Source organism: Aulonocara sp. 'chitande type north' Nkhata Bay, linkage group LG23, assembly GCF_057382095.1.
Source record: "Aulonocara sp. 'chitande type north' Nkhata Bay isolate Kocher_YH1m ecotype deep benthic linkage group LG23, A_spYH_male_GT1.1, whole genome shotgun sequence".
Lineage (NCBI taxonomy): Eukaryota > Metazoa > Chordata > Actinopteri > Cichliformes > Cichlidae > Aulonocara > Aulonocara sp. 'chitande type north' Nkhata Bay.
This window is the reverse complement of record NC_141365.1, coordinates 18,750,497-18,767,150: the sequence shown is the minus strand read 5'-3', so window position 1 is coordinate 18,767,150 and position 16,654 is coordinate 18,750,497. Positions and strand designations below refer to the sequence as shown.

The 16,654-nt window shown below is 38.7% G+C and overlaps 1 protein-coding gene across 5 annotated transcripts in view; it reads left to right on the top strand.

Moving 5' to 3' along the window:
* Nucleotides 1-16,654, top strand: part of mcf2l2 (MCF.2 cell line derived transforming sequence-like 2) — a 112,759-nt gene that overhangs the window by 60,481 nt on the left and 35,624 nt on the right. For all 5 annotated transcript variants that reach the window (XM_086284648.1, XM_086284650.1, XM_086284651.1 and 2 more), the window contains 10 exons: nt 558-624; nt 1,172-1,287; nt 2,044-2,113; nt 3,545-3,637; nt 4,027-4,119; nt 5,295-5,417; nt 8,421-8,501; nt 13,328-13,468; nt 14,550-14,642; nt 16,120-16,198. In XM_086284648.1, coding sequence (XP_086140774.1) covers nt 558-624; nt 1,172-1,287; nt 2,044-2,113; nt 3,545-3,637; nt 4,027-4,119; nt 5,295-5,417; nt 8,421-8,501; nt 13,328-13,468; nt 14,550-14,642; nt 16,120-16,198 — 956 coding nt within the window. The remainder of the gene's footprint in view (nt 1-557; nt 625-1,171; nt 1,288-2,043; nt 2,114-3,544; nt 3,638-4,026; nt 4,120-5,294; nt 5,418-8,420; nt 8,502-13,327; nt 13,469-14,549; nt 14,643-16,119; nt 16,199-16,654) is intronic.

Sequence of the window (16,654 nt, the reverse complement as noted above, 5' to 3'; positions counted from 1 at the left end):
GAGCAAGTTGTAAGATAGGATTCATACACATTCAGGTAATGAGCAGACAAGTCTAGCCCATTGTGCTCCTACACATTCTTAGATATAACTAAGTTATAGGAAGTGCTTCAGTTACAGTCTGAGGGCTTTTCCTGAGGCCTGTGCTGTTGTAGCACAAATCTGTAAATCTAGACCAATGACAGAACAGATAAGTCTGGGAGTTTTTTCATACCACTTGGCATAGACATGTTTTGGATTCCTGTCATGGATTACTCAGTGTCTCTTGTTCTAAATACTGACTTCAGATCAATCTTTAAAATGCAACACGCATGGACTTGTAGGAGAGTAGACATAAACAGTCCATGGAATGTCAAGAAATCGTGTAGTTGAATAAAAATCTACCCTCTGCCCACATTGGCTACCTATAACTAATTTTATAGCAATTAACTCAGTGCATCAACATCAGACTGCAAATACATACAATACATGTGAAGACTGGTGAACACAAGTGACTCTCTGTGCTTATTTTTTAGTTTAGTCAGTGTGATAAGAAAAAAAAAAGTTTTTTCTGTTTGCAGGCATATCATGACTGAACTAATTGAAACAGAAAGGCTGTATGTTGAGGAGCTGCAAAGCATCATGGAGGTATAGTATTTCAAGTGACTAAGATCTTTGTATACATTTTACATGGTTGTGGCTTATTTGCATCCAAAAAGCTGCCAACCTGAACTGCTTACTTGGAATTGCACCTGTTTTACATCTTGAGAACAAAGCTACTACAGTAAACAGTCCTTAAATCTTCTAATCATCTCCCAGAATTGTTATAGAATTTTAAAAAGTTCTTTAACTGTTAAAGGATCATTCTAGGTAGACACAGTTTACCTATTGTTTTCATACACATTGGATCTAGACTGACATTCTCTCAGTTTCCTGCCACTGCAAAAGTAGTGCAAAGAAAATGTAAAGAAAAAGCAATGCAGAAGTGACTACACCCTTGTACAATGCTGTGGTATGTAATGCAGTAAATGTAATTCGTTTCTCAATCAAAAAAGGAGCAGTGCAAAAGTATTTTTTTAGTGTATTTGTTTTTTTTATACTGATGTCTCTGAAGTGAGACTGACTGATTTTTACATTTCGCTGTTGTTTCTTTATTATTTCATTTTTTGAACCTCCCTCTCACCCTGATTCCCAGGGTTATTTTGCAGAGCTGAATAACTCTGAGCTTAGCCACCTCATGCCACCATCACTGGAGAACAAAAGAGATGTGCTGTTTGGAAACCTGCCGGAGATATATGAATTTCACAACAAGTAGGTGGAATTTACTTTATTTTGCCATTGGCCTCGACATATACACAACTATAACTTGGAAACACTGATGTCAGCAAAGATATATCACAGAAAACTGTGATATATGAACAACTCCTCTTTTAAAGGATTACCAGATGACTGGTAATGTGCCTTCTCTTAAAGTATCTTTTGCCTGGAGAAACATATTTCACTTGATGGCAAATGTGCATCATTCAAATAGCTGTCAGTTTGTACTATTAAATGATATACCGGTTGCACTCAGGTAATCCTGTAATTTTAAACCAAAAGCTCTCCCTAAAGAATTTCTAAAAAACTGGACTAACAGGAAGTCAAAGCATGCACTGCACACAAACCACACCTCCCCATTGCTTCTTGTTAAGGCAATCATGTGTGGTTCATATCAGTATATGTATCTCTGTGAATTTATTTAAATATCAAAACCTGAGAAAATGTGTAAAATGTATTTAAAAACAGAATACACTAATTTGCAAATCTCATGTTTTACTGACAGTAGAAAACAGAAAACATATCAAATGCTGAGAGATTTTATTATTTCATGAATTCAATGGTAGTACGACATCTCTTAACAGATCACTTTGATGATTAGTTAGATTTACCAACTTAACTAAGATCTAATTAAAAGACTAAAGTAACTAGACCTAAAGATTATGTAATTTGCATACACCTAATTAGTTTTAAGTAATTGGGATGCAATGTGTATTGTTTTCTTACTTTGTTTTCATGTATTTTCTGCAGGACATTTCTCATGGAGCTGGAGAACTGTGCAGAGAAACCAGAGCTGGTTGGAACCTGTTTTCTGAAAAGAGTGGGTATTTAGAAATACCCGCAAGTACCTGTAAAAGGGTTTATATTAGTACTTCCTTTACGTTAGTGGTTACTTTTTTCTCCATGGCTATAACAGTGCACTTTTAACAGTACAAGGAATAACATGATATATTTTGCTCTTACTTTAAATGCACCCACACCAGGGACACTTGAATACTTTTCCTGCCATATCTGAGAAACTAATGACATAATGGAAAAAATATGTCTCTCACTAGCAATATTTGTTGTTCTTTAATGTGAAAAAAAATGTCCAGCCAACAATTCACACATTGACAGAGCAAACATTTGTTCCAGTTTCCAAGTATCAACTCCTCAGTCCAGTGAACCAAATGCTGCTTTGAAATATGAGAAAAGGTACCCGAAGGATCTGAGGACAGGAACTAATGAAACCTTTAAGGTTTTGCAGGTGAAACTGAAAATAGACACCCTCCAGAATCAGGTGTCTGGAAAATGAATTCCTTGCCAGGACCTCAGGTTGTAAACCTTAAACGTCTTTAAGGCTGAGACGTGGCATGGAGATAGCCATTTTTTTTTTTTTTTTACAAAAGAAGTTAAAGGTCGAGACTTGACAATTCTTCAAAAATAGGCAGATAAAGAGTAATGAGATCTTCATTAAAGGTCTGCGGGCTAACAGGCAAGGAGTCTTGATTACTGGCGCAAATTCGCACTTCACTGGGCATGTAGAGAAAGTAAGGAGAAGCAGATTTTTGTCACAGATGATCTATTCATGGGCTGAGACTTAACAACAATATAGAGCAATGATAGTTATTCAAAGCCATAATCTTTTGTCATCTAGTTATCATTAGACAGGTAAAACCAGACCTTCCATTCTTTGAAACAGGGAGATCTGATACTGTGAATCGAATTTGTTCATGCTTAGCATTGACATACTTATTGTGTTGTCTTTGGTTTGTGTGAAATCCATCAACAGAGACTTAAGAAAACACACAAAGCTGTAAGTTTTTATGTTAAAAAACTATTTACATAATAGTGAGAAGTTACTGCACACATAATCTAATTTCCCAAGTCGGGGAGGAGCCAAGTCTTTAACTTACAGATTTGAAGTTCTAAAAGTACTAATACACAGAGACTTCAGGTGAGCCATTTATCATAGATCTATCATAAGTCTAGTTTTTTAGTTGGAACCTTTTTCTCCAGGTTTTAAAGTCCAATACTTTGTATTGTTGTACGGTTGTTTTTATTCAGATAACATGCGAAATTACAAAGATGTTCACTCTATTTTTGCACAACAAATTTGTTGTCTCGATTCATATCCTAGAGGGTTCCTTTAATATTCATATAAATTCATAGAAAGGTGGCAAACTTTTAAAACTAAAGATTGAATTGAACAGAAACTGAGAAACCAAATAGCCTTCCCTCTTCTCACTTGGACATGTGTTTGTGCTCTCAGAAAGAAGAGCTTCAGGTGTATGAAAAGTATTGTCAGAATAAACCACGCTCTGAAATCCTCTGGAGGCAGTGTGGGGACAGCCTGTTTTTTCAGGTAAAACACACACATACGCGCACGCACACACACACACACACACACACACACACACACACACACACACACACACACACACACACACACACACACAATTTCAGGTGACTACAACTGTTAGTTGATTTCTACAACTTCTTCTTAACCTAATCTGAGATGGTAGCTAACTTTACAAATCTGTTAAAAAACTAGGCCGAACCCTGAAGTTGTTTCACTGAACCCTCAGTAATGCTTCATGCTACTGGCCTCTGAGAAAGACTTTAGAGCACAGCACCTACAATGTTGGTGTTCTGTTTGGTGACTTAACCTCACAATGCAGCTGTAACAGGTTAGAGTTCGATGAGGCTTCACGTGCCACTTCTTGATCAACAACATTTGGTTTGTGAGAACAGGAATGCCAGAAGAAGCTGGATCACAAACTGTCTCTGGATGCCTACCTGCTGAAGCCTGTCCAGAGGATCACCAAATACCAACTCATGCTGAAGGTGTGTTATGTGGTTATAAGATGTAATTTAAAAGGAACTAACCAATTAGTTCAGTACATTAATGTTATTTTTTATTCTTTGTATTTATTAGGCTAGTTATCATGCTTCTAATAGATATCCAGTCTCTATTTACCATGAATAATTTAATTTAAAAGATAATTAAACAACTAAGTATTTGATTTTTCTTCTTTTTTTGGTCAGCCTAACCAAAAAAAAACATTTTTACTTTTTATAAAATATAACAGAAGCAAGAATATGAAAAACCTTTTATTAGTCACTTACATTTCATCCTGAACCTAAAGAAAAGCCTTCATCACCACTGAAGCTTGCTAAGTCATTGATTTCATTTATTTTAAGTAAAAAAAAAAAAAAATTCCCATTGAGTCAATTGTTGGTGAGAATGGAAAATAAATAAAGAAAAAGAAACCTGTGACACAACCAGAGTGATGGTTTATTCAATACTAGAGGAACTGTTCCTGGAAAATGAGCTGATATCCACAACGTGATAGCCCTGTTATCTCAGTCTGTGTTTATTATTAATTCTGCCTTTCACCTGCATCTTCTCTCCTCCCCTTCTCCTCTCCTCCTCTTTGGGACTTTAGAAATATTGATATCCAGTCAATTCAGTCCAAATAATTATACTATTCGCATAACCCAAGAAATGATATGAACTGTTATATTTATGGCAAGAAATTTGCCATTTTCTTAAACAAATGTTGGGTGAAATATTAGCCATGTTCAATGTAGCAATGTGGAACTGTTGTAGCATTTCGAATAATCTGATGGCTTTTTCATTGGGCCATTGGCATGTCCTGATAAGAGGGAGATATAAGAATCGACCCTATAAGTAATAATAATAATAACAATAACAATAATAATAATAATAATAATAATAATAATGATGATGATAATAATAATAATAATAATAATAATAATAATAATAATAATGATAAGTGCATGTGATTTTTGTTCCACGTCACTGTTAGACAGTAGGGTTATATTTCTGATATGGACTGACAAAAGAAGGCGGTCCTAAAGATAGGGAATTTGTCATTAACTATGATTCTACATCAAGATTGACATAAAGTTTATTTGCTCCTCTGTTCTTCTCTTTCTTTGGTTTGTATTTTGTGCCCTTGATCTTTCTAAACCACTTCCACTTTCCCGTCTAACAGGAGATGTTAAAATGCAGTAACGGTGAGGGGATGGCTGAGTTGGAGGAGGCTTTAGCCACCATGCTGGACATCATTAAGTCTGTCAATGACTCCATGCACCAGATAGCAATCACTGGCTTTGAGGTCAGTGTACAGTAGTCATCATCGTCATCATTAAAGTTCTGAATGATTTACACTGTGAAAACGAACTTGAGTTAGAGGGCTGTTATTCCACTCTCGTTACTCAGCCTCTAATTCACCGTGTGATGTCAACTGACTTGACTTTCTTCACTTTAGAGCAATCAGATTACTATAACTTGTCACCTTCCCGTTGTGGTACAGTCATGTGAAAAAGTGATCTAATGGAAAGTGTTTGCTTTCTGAAATATTTTAGTGAGCAAAATTGGAATCCTCTTTGTCATAGAGCCTATTGATGAACAGGAAACACTGAAACACGTGTTCCAGAATGTGGATGATGGACTTTTTCTAAAAGTGTTTTCCTATGTTTTCTTTCCTATGTTTTTGGGCTTGCTGTGCCATTTGAAAGACTTTTTATCCCTGCCAAGAGCGTAGTTCAAGAAACCTGGAAAAACATGTACATCATAAGATGGATCTATTTAGTTATGCAGTAGTACATGTTTTTGTGATTAAAGTCAGTATCATGTAAACCATTTATTCCCATTAAAACAACAACAAACAATGTCTGTTGCTTACATTTTTAAAAGTCACTGGTCACACCATAAATTGAGTGTTAAAACCTGAATCAAATATGTTTAATCAGCAGATTTTTCTGTTTTTTTCACACTACTAATGCTATTCTTTTCTATTACAAGTTTAGCACTGAATGTACCTAACTAGGGATAAAGTAAAAAGAGTTTTTGGGCAAGTCTCAACAGCTTTTGCACACCCGGGCCCTATTTCAGGAAGCCGGTTTAGTGCAAACTCTGAGTAAGTATACCCTGAGTTAACGAAAACTCTGGTTTTTGGTTTCACAAAGCGAGTTTAGATTAATTCTGAGTGAGTTACTATGACGACACACTCCGTGAAGCTAACCTGCCCCCTAGCAGGTTTACTTCAACTAACCCTGACCTTCTCCGCCTCTTTGTCGGAAACCTGACTGTAGGAAGTGTCAGACATGGCGTGCCCCTTCCTTGAAGAGCCAGTAGATGTTGAAGCCCAAATTCTCCGCAGAGCTCTCCGCCGGGAGAGAGTGATTAGAGCGCGTTTGGACATTTTATCATTTCCTGATGATTTTCTGTGTGAACGTTACCGTTTCTCAGCACAATCTATAATTTATTTGGATAACATCCTCAGGCCTAATATTGCTCATGTGACACATCGCGGACATCCTCTCAGTTCTGTACATATTATTTGTATTGCACTTCGGTTTTTTGCAAACGGGAGCTTTCTATATAATATTGGTGACGCTGAGCACGTTTCCAAGGCTACCGTCTGTCGGGCAGTCAGGAATGTTACAGTTGCACTGAAACGTCTCCTGTACTCGTTTGTGGTGTTCCCCGGTCATAGACCCACAAGATTTATCAAAGAGGGATGCCACAAAATTGCAGGTATCAGGATGAACAAAACTTAATTCATGATGTGGTGATATTTGAACTACTACTTAAATTTTACATTTATTTTCATGGTTCCCAGGCGTGATTGGCTGTATAGATGGCACTCACATTCCAATCATTGCTCCTTCAGTAAATGAAGGAGACTATGTGAACAGGAAGTCTTTCCACAGCATTAATGTACAGGTACATAGTTCCCTGTAGCATTTCAAACTAACAAATTATTCCATTATAGTAATGGATGCTAATTTGTGTTCTCTGCACTGTGAAGATCATATATGATGCTGCCAACATTATCACAAATGTGGAAGCCAACTGCTCAGCCTCTGTGAGTGGTGGTGGTGGAGGACCCCCACCTGTTTTTCGGGCCTCCGCTTTTTTTCTGTTGGCTATAACGGGTCACATTTGAGCATACAGAGTAAGCAAATATGTACTTGTAATGTGCTCAGATAATTTCAATAAGTGCTTACAGAAAGAAAAGTAATGTAGCCTCTAACTGCAATTGATTTACATGGGACAAACAGACCAAGCACTATGGCTCATAATACAATTACACCTTACCTGTTTGGACTATATTTTTATATTTCATTTTTACTTGCTGCCAGGAACGTTTGGGGCCTGTTGGGTTGCACCTGCGCTCACATCACACCACAAAATAAAATGTATGAAATAAAAAATAAAATAAAATAAAATAACGTGTTATATGGGTGGAAATCCCTAGATCAATGTTTAAATGAACACTCACGCATTGACTCTGTCGGCTATGTTTTGCCATGCATGCTCCCTTTGTTTTGCAGCTGTGGCTGTGTTACTTTTTTTCCGCAAAATTTGCATGTTATCAGCATATGCTGCCATCAGAATTTCGGCCTCAAGCGCTGTACAATACATTGACCGCGCCTTCTTTCCCTCCGTCTCCATGGTGACTCGCTTAATCTGTGCTCCACTAATCAGGGCTTTATGTATCCTCGTGCGCGCGTTTAACTTGGGGTTAAAGCAACTCCGCGTTGATTGAACTAATTGTTATCAGCCTTTCTGAAACCGAATATTCTGAGTTGGACAGTTCGGGGTTACTCAACCCTGAGTATCGTTTTTCACTCTGAGTTTTCTAAACCGGCTTCCTGGAATAGGGCCCAGGTTTTCAAAATTTAGGTTTAGAATAACTCTTCAAGTTTTAGCAGGTTTAATGGGAATCTTTTGTGACCTGCCATATTCAGGTCTCCTCATAGATGATATCTGGGCTAAGATGTTTGCTCTGGCAAACATCCAAATTCCTTCTTCCCTTAAATGAGTTGTGATTGACTGGGTGTGGGTGGGGTTACATATCACTGGGGGTATCTTACCAGCGCCAGCATGTGCATTCAGATCATTGTTAACACATGGAAGTGTTGTACTGTTCATACAAAAAGTATGCTTAAATAATGAGCTTTTGTTACCAACTTTTTGTGCCATAACTGAACTGAAGCTGTATTAAAACATTTACTACTGCGAATAGTTATGCCCCCCCCCCCCCCCACCACCACCACCACCACAAAAAAAAATGTGTTTCACAGATCTGACAGTCTTTTGATGTTTGCAGGGAAATCTGAGTGAACTGGGGAAGCTGCTGATGCAGGGATCCTTCAATGTGTGGACTGACCACAAGAAAGGCCACAGCAAAGTAAATTCCCACACTCCTGTTTTACCAGTGTTGAATATTGCCCTATGGATGTCCTGTCGTTTACCTTAACATTAGTTAGTCGCAATGAACAAGTCTGGATACTTTACATTCATTAAGATGCAAGAAAAATAAATACATCCTTCTTAGCTTTACATATTTCAGAGTGAAATAAAAGCAAATAGGAGACCAGTCTGAGATTACCTGACTGGTTGTCGAGTGGTTGCTGGAGACTGCTGATTGTTGCCAGTGGAAAACAGTTGCAAAGAGGGTGCTGCTGTGAACAATTTTATGCTGCCAACTAGGGATGGGTATCGAAAACCGGTTCTTGTTGAGACCCGGTTCTCACTGTTTCAATTCCTTGGAATTGTTTGCCATTTTTGCAAACGATTCCCTTATCGATTCCAGTCGCCCCGAATGACGTCACCACGTTGCTGAGCGTCATTTACCTGGCAGGAAACACGGCGCCTAAGCGGCTCAAACGCTCAAAAGTTTGGTTATACTTTACGAGAACGGATGACAACAGGGCAACTTGCAATACTTGCAAAGTAGATATTTCATTTAAGGGAGGAAACACTACGAGTATGCAAAAGCATTTGCTCACAAAACACGCGATAACCTTAAATGAATGTTGTGTTTTTAATTCCGCTCTGGACTCGTGAATCTCAACCCAGCAGCAGCGGTAACGTTTGCACTTCCTCTCCCGTTAATGCGACAGGTAAATAATCAACTAACAGTGCATTTTATGTTAGCGCGATCTGCCTTATTACAAACCTGCCATTACTGTGCATTTAGGTGACCATGTTGAGAGAGACAGACAGAGTCTGGCTGGCTCAGATGCTGGCAGTTCTCGCTGCAGTCTACCGGTAGCGTCTCCTTTCAGGCCAGGATAGACGAATGTCACCGAGCAGTGACTAAGTTTGTGGTCAAAGGCTTGCACCCATTTGCCACAGCAGATGCCCCGATTTTTGGTAAGTGAATGTGTTTAATTGTAGGCAGGGACATTACTGGATATTCTTGTGTAATTGCTGCAGAATAATTTATGTTATACTTTGTTATTGCAACAGAAGAATATTTATTTTATTATTTTACATTTACAATTTTTTTCCCGGGGACCCTGTGACACCCCATTAAAGAGCCGTAGGCTGGATCTCTTAAGATCTCACTGCTGGGTTTGTAAGGCCATGTTACTCCTAAATTTCTATCTTGTTTAAAGAGAAGATGTAAAACAAAGTTCTAAGCTAATCGACCTTAGTGTTCTCCTTTTTAAAAAAGAATCGATAAGAGAATCGATAAAGAATTGAATCGTTAAACATAATCGAAAATGGAATCGGAATCGTGAAAATCTTATCAATACCCATCCCTACTGCCAGCAACTACCAGTCACTTATGGAACACATTTTTCCATCACAAGCAGAGGTTGCCAGATGATTGCTGACAGGTCTCTAGGCTTAATTAATCTGCAGCTACAGTTTACCTTTCATAAACAAGGCTGTGTATGGCCTTTACTGCAGAACCTCGATCACTTTTTTTTTTCTTTTCAGAGGAAACAGGAGCTCTATAATTTGATGTGTCAAATTATGACAATCACTCTAAAACACTTTGTGGAAACCGGATCAGTTGTGTCCAAAGCACAACCAAACCATAAGCAAGCGCATCTAGAGAAGATCATCACGCTTTCTTGATGAGAAATGGCAAGGCACCTCTATCATTGATACAGAAATTGCTAAATAAGGAATGCAAGAGCACAGCCAGCAGGAGGCCAAAACTCAGGGCTAAACCATGCCAGCATTTCATAGCGAATCATTGGAAAAAAGGACGAGCGTATTTAAGATGAAGAACATGTATTTCATTTCCTCTTTTTCAACATAAAGAACCATCATAGCATTCAAGTTTGTCCTTGGAAGCATTATAATGCAATACTGTTTTGCAGTTTATGTTATCAGTTGATGATTAATAACCGAGACACAATGGAAGCGAAGCTAAAGTGGCTCGGAGTGATGCAGTCATTAATATTTACATCTATAGCTAAATACAAACCCATCCCAAGTGCCTTTGATACTTTGTGTGTTCAGCTCATATTGTTCTGCTCCAGTCAGTGAATTTCTGGTTGAGTCTCATTTCCATTTTTTTTTATAGCTCTGCTGTGGTTGCCAAATCTGTTGTGACCGGCTATTCAGTTTTATTTATGTAGCACCAGTTCACAAACCAGCCATCTCAAAGCACTTTATATTGCGGAGTAAAGACCCTATAATAGTACAGCAGCTGGAATCCAAACAATCAGATGATCCCCTATGATCAAGCATGATTGAGGGTTTGAGGAACTACCTTTCAACAGGAAGTGTCCTCTGGCAGGACCAATGTAAGGGGCAGCCATTTGCTTCAACTGCCCGGGGGCTGCAGCGAAGAGTACCAGAAAAGACAGGCATACGTTTCAGTAGTTTTTTATACACATTTTTACCAACAACATCAAACCATATGCAAGCACATCTAGATATTTGATCAAGCTCTGTTGATGAGAGATAGCAAGGAAACTCTATTGATATAGAACATACCAGCATTTCATAGCAAAAGAATGAAAGAAAGGGTACGTGGCAAAGAAGAGCATATTTAAACTGAAGGACATGAATTTCATTGCCTCTTTTTCAACTTAAACAGGCAGCACAGCATTCAGGTTTGTCCTTGGAAGCATTATAGCACAGTGCTGTTCTGCTGTTTATGTTATCAGTTGATGATTAATAACCAAGACACAATGGAAACAAAACGTAAACAGCTTAGAGTGATGCAGTCATTAACATTTATATGTATAGCTAAATACAAACCCATCCCATGTGCCTTTGACAGTGTTGGGACTAACGCGTTATTAAGTAACGCGTTACAGTAACTACGTTATTATTGTGGTAACGAGCACGGTAACTAGTTATTATGCCAAAATCAGGAACGCGTTACTCGTTACTGGGATTTAGATAGGGTCGTTACTCGTTACTTCGTGTGGTGGCATCGCGGAGTTTCCACAGATTCAGTAACATTAGCAAGTGGTGGAGGCAGTAGGTGGATGAAGGAAAAGGGACGCAGAAGGAAAAGAGACCCGAGGCGGCCGCCGGTCCAAGTGTGAACTGAACTTCAGGTAAGAAGTTATGACCTGCAGTCTCTCTGGGTCAGATATAAACCAAGCTTAGGTGGAGTTTATTTTCGTTATTCTGACTTTTTCCGTACTGCGTGCTAGCTAGCATGACGGAGTTTCTACACAGCTGGGTGGTGCTATGAAGTTAATGATGTTGAACTTTATTTTGTTCATAAGTTATTAGAGTTGCCAACCGTCCCGTCTGGTATTCAGAGAAAATATTACGCGTTTCTTATTGAGGTGAAAAGGAACAGTTTGTCCCGTAATTCAGCTACAATGAAAAAGGCACAAAGCTGGAGTTATTTTGTGTCTTTACGCTGCACAGCTGCCTCTTCTTCTCTCATTCTCTCCCCTCCCTCTCCTGTTTCTACTTCAATCATGAAAACTGATCAATGATCAGCTGATCGGCTCTCTTGTTTGTTTATCGCCCACTTTGCGCCGAAAGAGGAAACCAGCGGATGTCGCGCTAAACAACAGCAGCACGTTTAAGCTTGATCAGCTGTTGTTAGAATTTATTTAATATTAATTTCTAGTATCAGCTGATGTTTGCTGGAGCCACAGCTGTAAAAAAAAGCTGCTGGTCATGATATGGTTTGGTTATCTGGTGAGAGGGAAACATGAAGATGAAACCAGGAGATGTCCTTACTGGATCATCAGAGCTGAGCAGGTGATGGAGAAACAGGTTTACCTTTTAGATGACATGAATGAGTTGAAGGGAAGTTATGAACTGTTTCTGAGAGACAAATAACACCAGGATCCTTTTTTAGGTAGCTGACAGCTGGTAACTGTGCAGGTGCGGATCTAGCAAAGTGTGGCCAAGGGGGCATGTAGGGCATTAACAGGGAATGGGGGGCACAAAGAAATACTTTTCTTTCTTATTCTCATTTAAAATGTCTAGCTTTTAAAAAATAATTATCTGAATCTTACAACAAACGATTGATAGATTGATGCATATATACCATCAAAACAGTGAACATCACTGTCACAACAGCGTTTGTTTTCATTCAAAGGCTTTATGATTTTTCCTATAATGGTGGGCCAGTTTCTAGTCAAAATGCCCGGGCCAATTTTCTGTCCCAGTCCAGCCCTGTATGCAGCTCATCTGCAGTCTGGTGTTACTTACATCTTCCTATTCAGAAGGCAGAATTTCTGAGTTCTGAGTACAATCGAAAGCACCACGACTGCAGTTTTTGTGTTGGATGTAAAAGGCGCACATGACTCTGTGACGTAGGCTAGAATCATGGCAGCAGTCAATGACGGTCCAGGCGTGGGATTTCTCTCGTGGAAATATGCACGTTATCATATCCTTTCTGTTGGTAGGTGGCACAGTGCACTTGTGGCAAGTAAGCAAGCTAGAAGACTGGCAAAGTTATGGAAGAAACACATTAACAAGAGAATTCTGAGTAAAACCAAAGTTACTTTCCCTAGTAACTAGTTACTTTGAAAGTAACGAGTAACTTGAAGTAACTGAGTTACTTTTGAGAGAAGTAACTAGTAATGTAACTAAGTTACTATTTTAAAGTAACTTACCCAACACTGGCCTTTGATGTATTCAGGTTTGTTCGAACATTTTTTTGTTTGCTTAAATAATAACAATATGAGTGATGCTACAGGGTCATCTGTCATGGGTCTTTGTTGACATTTAATTTCTGAATGTTACACAGTTATTTACGCATGTGATAAGTGACAGATTACCTGCTCTTAGGTGAAGGACCTGGCGAGGTTTAAGCCTATGCAGAGGCATCTCTTTCTGTATGATAAGATGCTGCTGTTCTGTAAGAAACGAGAGGAGACCACTGATGGACATGAAAAGACCCCGTCCTACAGCTTCAAACACTCACTCAAGGTCAGATAACGATGGGGATGTGTGTGGGTTAAGTGTGCATAGCCTGCACTTTGTTTGAATGAATAAGCCTTTATTTGTCACCTGCAGTTGCCTGCAGCGAAATTAGACATCAAACACCTTCTCATTTAAAGCTGATTTAAATGATATATTGGGATCTATTGAACTCTACTAGATTAGAGTTCAATAGGTCCCAATAGTTGTTATTTATCCACTACTGGGGCATTTTTATTTATTTATTTATTTATTTATTGAAGAACATCAACTAATTTGTCTTCAATAGTTCCTTTTAAGTATTGCAGATAAAGATGATGCTTAATTTTAAAAAGTACCAGATAATGCACATAATTATGCAAATAATAATTAAAAGCTGTTTTATAAAACAGACAAAAACCAAACAGATTTCATTAATGAGAACGTTTCAGAACCACTAGGATAGAGTAACCCTATTAATACCATTAAAATACATCATTTTGGACTTAATGATGGTTATTTGAAGCTATTCTACTGTTTTTTAAGGGAGCAAACCTTTTAACTGAATATTGCTAAATAGCCAGTGGCATCCACTAGTAGTTGTACAGACTTGTTGCCTGTGAAGTCCTGTAGATAGTAGAAAGGACATCTAAGCCTCAAAGTCTGTAATAGTTTAATTTATCTAAAGATATAAGATTAATTCAGCTAAATGCATTTGTCGTATTGTGGGTGAAGAGGGGTCAGTAGTTAAGCTCATGATTACCACTATTATTAGTATACCCCTACTTGTTATTATGATAAATTCACAGTTGGTATTTAAATAGGAATCTCAAAGCTTATTCACATTACTTTATAGCATGGCAATATTTTGGGAATACTGCTAGCCTGAGACGTTTAATGGCTTTAGTTTATGACTCTGGTTTGTTAATGTCCTGGAAAATAATTATCACCTTAAGTGACTGTTATACTTTGGGAGCGTTGTGCCGAATAACATATAAAATGCGTATTTATTGTGTGACTGCTAATAAAAGAGTTTTTTTTCTGTGCATCACTTGACAGAGTTCATCTCTAACATACTGAATCTCAGTGTCTGTGTCCTGTTTCTGTTCAGATGAGTTCTGTGGGGATCACAGAGAATGTCAAAGGTGACAGCAAAAAGTTTGAGGTTTGGTACAACGGCAGAGAGGAAGTTTACATCATCCAGGTATGTTGATGCAACCTTTCCTTTCTGCTTTATGTTCAGATTCATTCAGCTTACCCTTTCCTCTGAAACTGTGATGGAACCCAGCTCACTTTATTTATTTGGAGCAGTACTACATTTCTACCTTTTTATTTCTGATTTTACTAAAAACATCTACTTCTGGTCTCTTGTCACATTTCTTTTGTTTATTAGCTATTCGGTCAACAGGAGCCTTCAAAATTCAGTCCTCTTAAACTGTATTAGGCCATTCTTTTAGTAAATAAAAACAACAATTTTTGGTTTCTTCTGCTTCCTGAAACCATTAATCATGTCACAACCTAAACAGTTTCTTGGCAGCTGGTTGCGGGACTTTTTTCTAAGCTTGGAAGTTACTTTCATGTTGCTGGGTCTGAAATACCAGCAACACGCTCAGACAGAAACTGGTTCACCCGAAAGACAAAACGCCAAAACACAAACTTAACAATGTGGTGTATGCTGTACAGTGCAGCGAGGAATGCTCAGACCTCTACATTGGAGAGACCAAACAGCCACTTCACAAGCGCATGGCACAACACAGAAGAGCCACCTCCACAGGACAAGACTCAGCAGTCCATCTGCATCTTAAGGATAAAGGACACTCTTTCGAGGATGCCAATGTTCACATTTTGGACAGAGAGGACAGATGGTTTGAAAGAGGAGTGAAAGAAGCCATCTATGTCCACTGTGAGCGACCATCTTTGAACAGAGGCGGGGGTTTACAACACCAGCTATCTTCCATCTATAATCCAGTTTTGAGATCCCTTCCCAGACGCCTTAACGCCCACTCACATCCTGGGCCATCTGACCTCAGGAATTCGCATGATAAGGTGGGGCCAGGTTTCACAATGAACACACCCGAAAGTCTGGCTGATTGGGACCCACACCCAGTTTCACACCTTGGCTCAGGCGATTAGAGGATCATCAGGGGGTCCTTTTGTCCCTCTGTGGGGGTTTACTCCCACTAGGTTTATATCTGGGACTCTCCACTATTTGACCTTAGAACTGAAGAAGCTTCTCGGATGAGAGGTGAAACGTCTTCAAGCAACTTAAAGAAGTCCAGACGCTTTTCTTTGCAAGCTCCTTTGACTACGATGACCTGGATGACTGAGAACCTTCACAGACACATTGTAGATAATAATGACGGAGGCTAGGGTATTTATGAAACTGCTAAATATGTTTGTGACTGCTTTTTAGAAGTCTGTACATTCATGCATATAAGAACTGGAAAATGATATCCTTATGGCAATGAATTCATATAAAGCATAATGTGTCTAATTTATTGCTTAATGTGACCCCCTGATGTAATTTCAGTGAAATATTCTTCCTGGAAGAAATCCATGATACACAAGGTGTGCTCTTGGGGGCAGTGTTGCACCACACACCTCTCCAATCAGTTTCTCACTCAGCATATGTGCTTGATTTATCTTTGTGTGTATCTATGTATGTATTTATTCCTCCCTAGGCTCCTTCCATGGATGTGAAAAATATGTGGGTGTCAGAGATTCGGAAAGTTCTTACAGGCCAGCTGGAAGCATGCAGAGGTATGTACACACACACACACACCTTTTCATCTGAGAATAATTCTGTTCGTCTGTGTTACCTCATCTTTCACAGGATCACACTTCAGTCCCAGCAGGTGAAGGATGAAGTTTCCTCTCTGCTCGGATAAGTTCACCTGTTAGCATCTGTTAGATTAGTTAAATCATAACTTTTTGGTTTTAGCGTGAAAACGTTTACACTCACACATTCTGCTGTTGTGCCATTGTTATTTTTTTAACGTCTTCATGGTACCTCGTGCGTTGATGCACACATTCTAACGAATGAATGAAACTCAGACCTTGAATATATTTATTAGAACTTAAATATATAAAATGACATCAAAAGAAAATCCACATCAAAGCAAGAAGATGTGTGGAGCTTGCATGTTCTCCCCGTGTCCTCCCACAGTCCAAAGAAATGCTTGTTGGTGTTTCTAAACTGCCCATAGGTGTGCATGT